Source organism: Augochlora pura, chromosome 4 (assembly GCF_028453695.1).
Source record: "Augochlora pura isolate Apur16 chromosome 4, APUR_v2.2.1, whole genome shotgun sequence".
Taxonomy (NCBI): domain Eukaryota; kingdom Metazoa; phylum Arthropoda; class Insecta; order Hymenoptera; family Halictidae; genus Augochlora; species Augochlora pura.
Genome location: NC_135775.1, coordinates 15,989,634 through 15,999,017, shown reverse-complemented (window position 1 = coordinate 15,999,017; position 9,384 = coordinate 15,989,634). Strand labels below are relative to the sequence as shown.

Here is a 9,384-nt window from a genome sequence, read left to right as displayed (position 1 = left end):
ATAAATACAATTTTAATAAAATACAACTGGGAAACCGAAAATTCATAATTCCATCTGCACGTGTAGCCTCCAGATTAATTCGAAGCACTGCACCACATTTCCGAAATTTTTGCAAAGCTCAAGGTGTGGGACGATGCGTAGGCGTTACAGAGTTACTTAGGCGTAGGCGTAAAAGTAGGCGGATACATCGGTGGATAGAATCGTTGAATAATCCGTGTTTGCAATACGTATGCGCACGCGCAGCTGTGAAAAATTAAAATATACAGAGAACTAAAGAATTTCTTCATCGATAATATAGAAGGAACAGCAGTTTTCATTTGTAATAATTGGGCTGCTAATCTTTTTACGATATAATCAAGTTAATTCAAGAAGACGAAGATCGAATGAGATTATATATCTTCTTTTAATAACAAATCGAACAAAACGTACAAACGTTTTCTTTTCTTTTATTGTCTATTACAGTATTCTGTTTTATAATAATTATAACAATTTTTGTCAGATTTTAAAAGAAGGAAGACGATACGTAGACTATGTATCAGCACTAAATATTCATCTTTAATTTTGGCAACTGAGACAAATTGAAATTTAATTGCCAGTGTCTTGGATTTCTGATTTTCCATGCACCATTACTGGTAAAAAATCTACTTTCGAGAAGTTGTAACAAAATTTGAAAACGTTATTGTAGATTATTATTCAATGTAGTCTACCGTAATAAAAGAAAAATTTGAAAATTTAAGAAAATATGAACAGAAAAACTATCAAAACAAGAAATTCGCGTTTCTTATTCAAGTATGATTACTGTAATTTGTGTACTTCTTGTTTAAATGCAAAATTCGATCAAATATAATGAGGCTTGTGAATCTCGTGACATCATTTTTGAATTGGCCAGTATGCCCTGCTACACCCACACACCATGCGTAGGCGTCGGGGCGGAGGCGTCGTGGTAGTTTGCTCCTGCGATGACCTTGGAAGCACTCACGTCACTAAAATAGATCACTGTGCAGGGGTGTCGTTCATCGACGTCCCAACCATTCTTCTCGATTTTCCTCCCTATTTCGCTACCTACATATATTTCTCTCAGACGCCATACAAACCGCGCGTGCGCTCTTCGAACGCAAAAACATAACCACGAATTTGTGTAAAAACGTGAAACTCTGTGTTTTACAATGATTTTTACATTTGTTCTTGCACTTCATCGGTTGAAAATCAATTCCTCGTTGGTTGCATAAAATATCACAAAACTACTTTGCGTACGCTCATGAAACTGATTATCCGCTAAAAAATATACTTAGAAAACGTGCCTTCGTTATAGTTCAGTTACAATGTTTGTTACGTACAATTATGTTATAAATTTATGTTGAAGACGCTTATTTACTAAAAATAAAGTTTTATTAAATCCTTGCACTATAACGAGTCAGACTCGTGACAAACATTTCGCACACAATTTAATAAATATGACTGCCAATCATTTCGTCTAAATCGAAACAAAATCTGAATTTTCTACGAACAAAAATTCTCTTGTTCCATTAAGGAAATTATTAAGGACGCTGAAGTGCTAATCAACACAATTCTGAGAGAAATCATAATGCAAGGGTTAGAGAGGTACATTACTTTTGCAAAAACATGGTACTGATGTATCAAAGAATTTAACTATTTTATTACTATAGCAGAATAATTAAAAATATGTAATAAAATGAATAAGCATGTGTATTTATAATAATTAATCATCTAAATCGTTAATATACGGAACTATATTTCACATAAAATTATAATAAAAAAATAACTACTGTGCAATAAATATAGTATAATGTTTAGTTATAATTAATCTTCCTTTTATTTTTCTATTAAATAAATAAAACCAACAGGTATAATATTAGGTGCTAAGTATGTATACAAAAGGAATCATAAATTTTGATCTAAATGTACAAAATGAAATAAAAAACTGTATTTCGTGTAGGATAATTAATATAAATGTCCACTAATTTATAGATCATTTACTTTATGCATTTCTATAAATTGTGTATGTATTTTTTAAATTTAAATCTTGCAAATCACACGACATATTATAGGTAATGCCTATATACAAATCATGGAAAAATTATAAATGTACAAAAAAGCAAATTCAATATTGTTGTAATAATTCGAATATTAATCTTAAACGACATTTGGATATAATTATTTATGTACGATGTTAATGTATTATTATTAAATCATGCTCTAAAATTTAAAACCTTCCGGTGAGTTAATATGAATAATAATAGTTTATCAACTTTAGTGCTTAATATTACTTTAATTATATTTAATATTATTATAATAATTAATATTCATCAATGAAACCTAAATATTATATTATCAGCAAAAATGTTTCATGCAACTTCCATATTTATAAAAATAAATTGAATAAAATAGAGACTAGATTATTTTAATCAGGTAAACGACATAATTTAAAATATTTCTTATTATTTTCATTATACTTGTAAGAATTTCGTTTACCAGAATCAGTTGTACTCGAAAGGTCTGTCAAGGCGTTGGTTACCTACGAGAGGCTTAACAGTAACAATACAAAGAAAAAGGGCACAGTGCATAGTAATTCAAGAAGTAGTGGGGGCAGGTACCGGAGAAGTTTACCTGGATTAAGCGAAAAAAGCACAAAACGCATCCGTTAAGGAATGTTAAAGCACAACTGTGTATCTTCATTTTAGAGAACATTTTACAATCAGTATTGTTTATATATTATTTATTAGAGGTGTGCGACGACGGATCGGAACTCTCAGGTTTCTCGAAAGTGTCCGGAATTTCTTAAAATGCTGGGATTCGAGAACATGTCTTCTTGTCTTGAGTACGGTCACAGGTTTAGATATTTTCACTTTTGTTGTTGAAGTTGACTTTGCAAAATTGTCTATTTTATTTAACATAATAACTTATAACATTAAACGAAATTACTATACCACAAAAGTAAGATGTATATAATCTGATTTTAAATTCTCGGGTTAAAGTAACTAATTTCTATAACTGTGTTAATATATAATAGCTTGGTTCTCTCGAATGCAACGATATTTCCAGTTGTTGAAAACAGATTTTTGGAAATCCTAATATTCTCGGGTTCCTGCCTCGATGCGGTACAGGTCTCCTTGTTCCATCCCGAGCATCGGGTTTCGGTATTCACGGATTCTCACACACCTTTAATATTTATACTAACTCACGCTATTACAAAATTAATTATATAAGTAGATAAAACACTAAAAAGAACGATACTACTAGTGCTATTATTTACAATAAAAATTATTCGAAATTATAAATATGTTGATGACTACTATCTTTTTATTTATATACGTATTAACGTTTTGACATTCGCATAATAAGAAAATAGCACAAAAGCATGCGGTATTATTTAATTAATATTGTTGCATGAGTGCTCGCTCTTATCAATATTAAAATAGAACAGCGAAGAGGAAATGATTAAACATTCATTCATTTTTAAGCACATATAATACGTATGTGACACTACGGTAAAAAAATATGGGCAAATCTTTAATATTAAAATTGTTTGAGAAATATTATATGATTATATCCATTGTGTGTAGAATATAAATCATGTGGACATATTTATGTGCGGTCAGGACCCGTTCAGCCCCATACTTAAGGATACGGGTTCGAAACGTTTACTCAATTTCTTTTTCCTCGTTACTATAAATGTATTTTCAAATCATAAAACAGGGCTCGAAATTAACCAGCATGCAACACGAAAATTGCAAGGGTTACACGCCTCCTAACACCCATCTCGTGTCTCCCTTTCCGTGGTCGCCCTTTCAGTATGCAGTATCTCACACGCGTGTCCTGTTGCTTTATGCGTATAAGTGAGTGGTGTGTATACGAATGTGTTGTAGCATTTAGACGACCTTTGATGAACCAGACGCGCGAGGAACCGGGAAGCATAGTCTTCGCGATCCTTATTTTGCGAACTGGTTAATTCTGAACGCTGATATAAGTAATACATACTTCTTTATTCGCAAGGAAAGCCAGTTCACAGGGATTATCCACGACAGGGCCACCAGATGCAGATGTTAGTGAAGGTATTGTACCCAAAATTCGCTAGGTAGATTTTACGGTTTAGAATGGGAGGTCAGTTCAACCACGATCTCTTACTTTACTGCCGATGTAGAAGCATAAATATACAGCGAGGAAAAAATCTAAGCCATTAGCCTTTAAAACGCTATAACGTTTTTGGAACTGGACTTAACGACTTGAATTTTTTTGCTGATAGCTGTTATAGTCTACTAGACAATGACTGAAATACTTTTGTTTTAATTTTACTATTATTTGAAATGACAAAAGAAAATAAAAAATCATGTTCTTCTCTAGTCGCGCTACGCCAATTGAAAGATGTAAAAATTGCTTATTTTTGATAAAAAAAACTACGATTTTTGTAATCTGTAATTTTTAAATTTTCCTCTGAAATTTCGATCAAAAAAATTAAGAAATGGAATTTTATTTTTTTTGCCATTCTAGGTACAGTAAACTAGCCTCTCTAACATTTAAAGAAAATTAAAATAATTTAGTTTAGTTTGAAAAAAGTTAGACATTTTAAAAGGTACAAACTCAATTTTGCTCCATCGATTTTTTATCCATCGGCAGATTACGAATGCATAATGTATACAGGAGAATGTGGAAACCAAACTGTCGTAATTAATTATAAATATAGGTAGAAAAAGGAATCTTGGTTGCATTATGTAACATAAATATTATTGTCATAATTTGTGATTTTAGATGGTAAATAATAATAACTTAGCTTTTAATATAAACATATACGCTATAATTATATTCTAGATTTTATTATCTGTTCACCATATATATTATAATATGAAAAATAATATTTATAAAAGATACGTTATAATGTAACATCACTATTTATATTGTGCAAATATTTTACAAGAAGATGAAATAATTATTTCTTTAAAATTTTTAATATTTAGTCCATGTTATGTACGATAATGTAATAGGAAATCCATGATACACTGTACTAGTTTAACATTGAAAATGTGAACTTTTCGGAATAAATTCGTCTAAATGAACCATGATTTCACATGAAAAGTTTATATATCACAGGTCAACAGTTGAGAATAACAAATGTTACAAACATGCAATCAATATCAAAAGTATTCGTACACCCTTGGAAACGTAATGTGAGAACGTCAATGTTATAAGAATTAATGTACTAGAAAATGGTCAAAAAGTAATTTTCAAATATTGATTGAAATGTTAAAAGAATTAAAAAATAATTTTTTTACATCATAGTTAACATTATGTAACTTGTATACATGCTGAAAAAATTGTATCGAAATCGGTTTTTACACTAATCTCAAGTAAAGGATTGTTTACTATTTTTTTTATAAAGTTTATAATTTCTTTGCGGTGACTTTAATTTCGCTAGTCTATTTTACGTCAATATTTTCTGAATAGTTAATTTTTTATACTTAAAACCACAAAAAATACATATTAAAATATGTAATATACATATATTACAATCTATATTTACGAAAATTATGATTTTTAGAAAAACGAACTTGTGGGGCCTAAATTTGTTATACCTTTCTATTAACCTTACATCAAAATGCAAAAATTAGTGATATTAAAGATATCAAAAATTTAATAATAATCATACACATTATTTTATCAAATTTTATAAATTTTCTAATCTCAAATAGTACATGATTAACAATGAAGGAGATATTAAAACTACAATTACATTTTCAACATAATTATAACAGTACAAAATCTGACTACTCCGAGAGAATTTGAACATACAATTTATATTGCAAATCAGACTTATGACTTTTATCAGATTTTTATCAGATGAAAATAAACTATTTCCAAGGTTATATCAATTTAAAATGTACATTAGATAAATGGAAACTAATTTCCTATTTGAAATTTAAAATGAAACATTCCGCTATCACATATGATAAACAATATAAAAATTAATATAAGTTTTATTATAATCTAATTGTACAAAAACATAATACGTAACAATAAATAATTGAAATAGAGTAGTGACACCAATTGCTACGTGCTTAACTTACTCGCTAAACTGGCAAACACATCCCCATCATTTTATTGCACATCCAATTTGCAGTGGATCTTATCGTAGAAATGAATCGTTAGTGAATCAGAGCAAAGAAAATATGTTTTCTTTCGTTTATCCATTATTGAAATATATTTTATATTACATTTCTAAATGTATAACACGATTTTAAGCAATAAAACCAATAGAATAATTAAATGTTTAAGTTATTTCTTGTGTATTCGACAATCTAAACTATTACGTTTTAGCAGTAATATGATTGTAAATAATCTTAAAATTTAATATAATACTAGAAAAATACGTTGGCGTGTCGATATAGTAAAAGAATAATATTTAGGAAAACAACTCGTATTGCACGACAATTGATAGAGGTCATTACCTTAAGATAATCATGAGAAATTCTTGAACAATAGAAAATATACCAGAAACCACTGATTGAACCATGGTAAGTTTGAAAATATAAATCAGCATGGATAAAATACCTTTAAATACATATTTTTTGCGGTATAATGAGTTATTATCTGCAGAAGGTAATAGGCGAAATAATTTTGAACGAAAAGGCGGAAGAACTTGAAGTTGAAGAATTACAAGAAGAAAATAGTAATCAAAATGTACAAATTCAAGAAAGTAGCAATGTTAATACAAAAGAAGTATCACAATATTGTAGGATAAGGAATCTCCTACAATATGTTAATAGTGTTTGCTATAAATGGTATAATCCACTGAAACTATTATGTGAAGACATTTAAGGCTACAAACCAACTGAATCCTGTGAAAATTTTACAAAAGGTTGTCAGTGATCACCTGATGGAAAATGTTTATTAGTATCATCAGAGGATTTTCGAAACCGAATATATGAACTACCAAATGAATTTATTTCTCAGAAGGATCTGTCAAATTTGGAATCTACCAATATCACAGCAGTACTAAACATAAAGAAAGGGGGAACTATATATGATACTTGTTGGCATCCTTACATGAATTCTTAGGAACATGTTGTTTTTTGAATACTAGTAGTGATAGCCCTATACACTTATGGAATGCTTTCTATGGGGAATTAAGAGTAACATATAAGGGTTACAGGATAGTTAGTAGCATGAATTATTTTAAATACTATTTATTGAATTTCAACACCATAATTACAGCTATGCTATGATAGTTTGCAATACTCAATTAAAAAACTATTGTGATAAATAATTATACTGTAAATATATTGTATAGAAATATTTATAAAATTGCTTAATATTTACACATTGTTTTAAATACTTTTTATAACTGCAGCGTTGAATAATAATTGCAGATGTAAAAAGATTTAATTCATTATTTATACTGTAATTTGAAATCTTTAGATATAACATGTTTTAAAGAAATTGTACACAATTTTTATAATGGTTTCAATGTAACATTTTATATTCCAAGAAAACCTTTATAAGGTTAAATAATTTTATATCAAACTATTTCTGATATTTACACTGATAAATACATGCAAATTTGAATTAATTATTTTTATCTATGGGAAATATTTTATCTTATGAGATTAGAAAATTATATTTAAATATAAAAATTATTTAGGAGCAAACAAAAGATATATTTATGTGTATTATTTTATTATGCTAGAGCGGATGCAATAGAAGCCGCAATTAGTATGCAGCTTATTGATTCTGCAACAGAAATATGGACTAGTTTCAAAAATGCTTTAAGAATTTTTAATATGAAATGTCCAGGTCCCCAAATTACTACTATTCACTTGAACCCAGATTTTCTGAAAACTACTGGCCTAGTTTCCTGCAATAAAGAAATTCCAGTTATGTCTGGATTAGTTGCTTTTGATACATATGCTAAACATATTGGTAAGTACCACAATTAAATTGGGAAACATTCATAATAAATAATCAATATATTTTCACACATTATTTTTTTATTTCTTTTAATATTCAGGTTTTTATAAAAACGGACCGCTATGTTCTCTTAAAACTGGAAGTGGTGTAACTCAAATTGAATTTAGTCCTTGTGGAACCAAATTATTTTCAGCAGTTTCATGTGGTAATGAATTTCTATGCTGGGATCTTCGTAATACTGGTAGTGTACTTCGCTCTTTCTAAGGACGCCAAGCTAATACAAGTCGGAGCACTCACTTTATTGTTATACTTGACGGCAATCAATTAATTTCAGTTACTTCCGTAAATAATTAACTTGCCAATCGTTATTTATTAAGGGGAGACTATTTGTTCATTACAGGTGGCACAGATGGAAACATTGCCATTTGGGAATTATCAGAAAGTGCAAGTGACACAAATCTTAATTTAACACATAAAATAAAAACGTCTAATGATTGTATAAATGTAGTAAGTTCATAGTTCATTCTGTTATATAATTGACGTTCCATTCACTGTAATTGCACCATTCTGCGGTTTCATGTACAATAGCATTGGAGAACTTCTGCACCAGAAATTATCACCACATCTAAACTACAAAATGTTGAATTTCATACCAGTTATACATGTATTTCAACTTTAAATGAAAACTGGTATTGTACCTTATGTATATATATTGTTTATATTCAGAAACTAATTAATATTTAATTAGATAATATAATTACGTTTAATACTTATCATTTAACATTTATTATTGTGATAAGACAAAAGTAACATGGACAGTTTTGTTGCATAGTATTGTTAGATTATTCCATTTCAGCGAAGTTATTATTTTTATAATCAATGCTCCTAGACGTTGTGTTCTAAATTATGGTTTTGCTATATTCATATTTTATTAATTTTATAAGTAAAATGTTTTGTTCTATTTATTATTAATTTATTTTTGTATTGTTATCTGTATCGTTTTCTAATTTTAATTTATGTTTCATAAATAAAAAATTAGTAAAATAAATTATTTTAAATTAAATCATGGAAATAAAAATTATTAGTATTATTTACATTAGCTTTAAGTAGCATCATGTATAAGATAGATTTTAGTTATACTTTCTGAAAAATTTTTCCCTGACATTTTTGGAGCACTCCCAGAATTGTGCTATGAACTGAAAAAATAACCTATATAAAAACTAAATTGAACAAACATCAGGAAGTCATGGCACATTGAATTTGAATTTTTATTTTGTATTGTAGCAATCCCCTTTCCTTCGTTGAGGTATATTACTATAATAGATATTTGAAACTCTTTGAATCCGCGTTTCTTCACTTTATAAGTACGTAGATTAATAATTTAGAGTTTTTTCCATTTTATAAGTCGTGATACTAAAATGCCAAAAATTTATTGTGAAAAAATGTATATTTTTTTGCTACATT

The 9,384-nt window shown here is 28.6% G+C and overlaps 1 protein-coding gene across 1 annotated transcript; it reads left to right on the top strand.

The window, feature by feature from the left end:
• Nucleotides 1-7,712: 7,712 nt before the first annotated feature.
• On the top strand, nt 7,713-8,588 carry LOC144468972 (telomerase Cajal body protein 1-like). The gene is made up of 3 exons (XM_078178803.1): nt 7,713-7,932; nt 8,021-8,161; nt 8,321-8,588. Exons 1-3 carry the CDS (start codon nt 7,728-7,730, stop codon nt 8,437-8,439), a joined length of 465 nt encoding a protein of 154 aa, XP_078034929.1. The 5' UTR covers nt 7,713-7,727; the 3' UTR covers nt 8,440-8,588.
• The last annotated feature ends 796 nt before the right edge of the window (nt 8,589-9,384 follow it).

Bases quoted from the DNA above. Each gene is read 5' to 3' on its own strand.
- LOC144468972 (XM_078178803.1), top strand. From the start codon at position 7,728: ATGCAGCTTATTGATTCTGCAACAGAAATATGGACTAGTTTCAAAAAT. The intron at 7,933-8,020 runs GTAAGTACCACA...TTTAATATTCAG, and splicing joins TACATATGCTAAACATATTG to GTTTTTATAAAAACGGACCG. The intron at 8,162-8,320 runs GTAGTGTACTTC...TGTTCATTACAG, and splicing joins CTGGGATCTTCGTAATACTG to GTGGCACAGATGGAAACATT.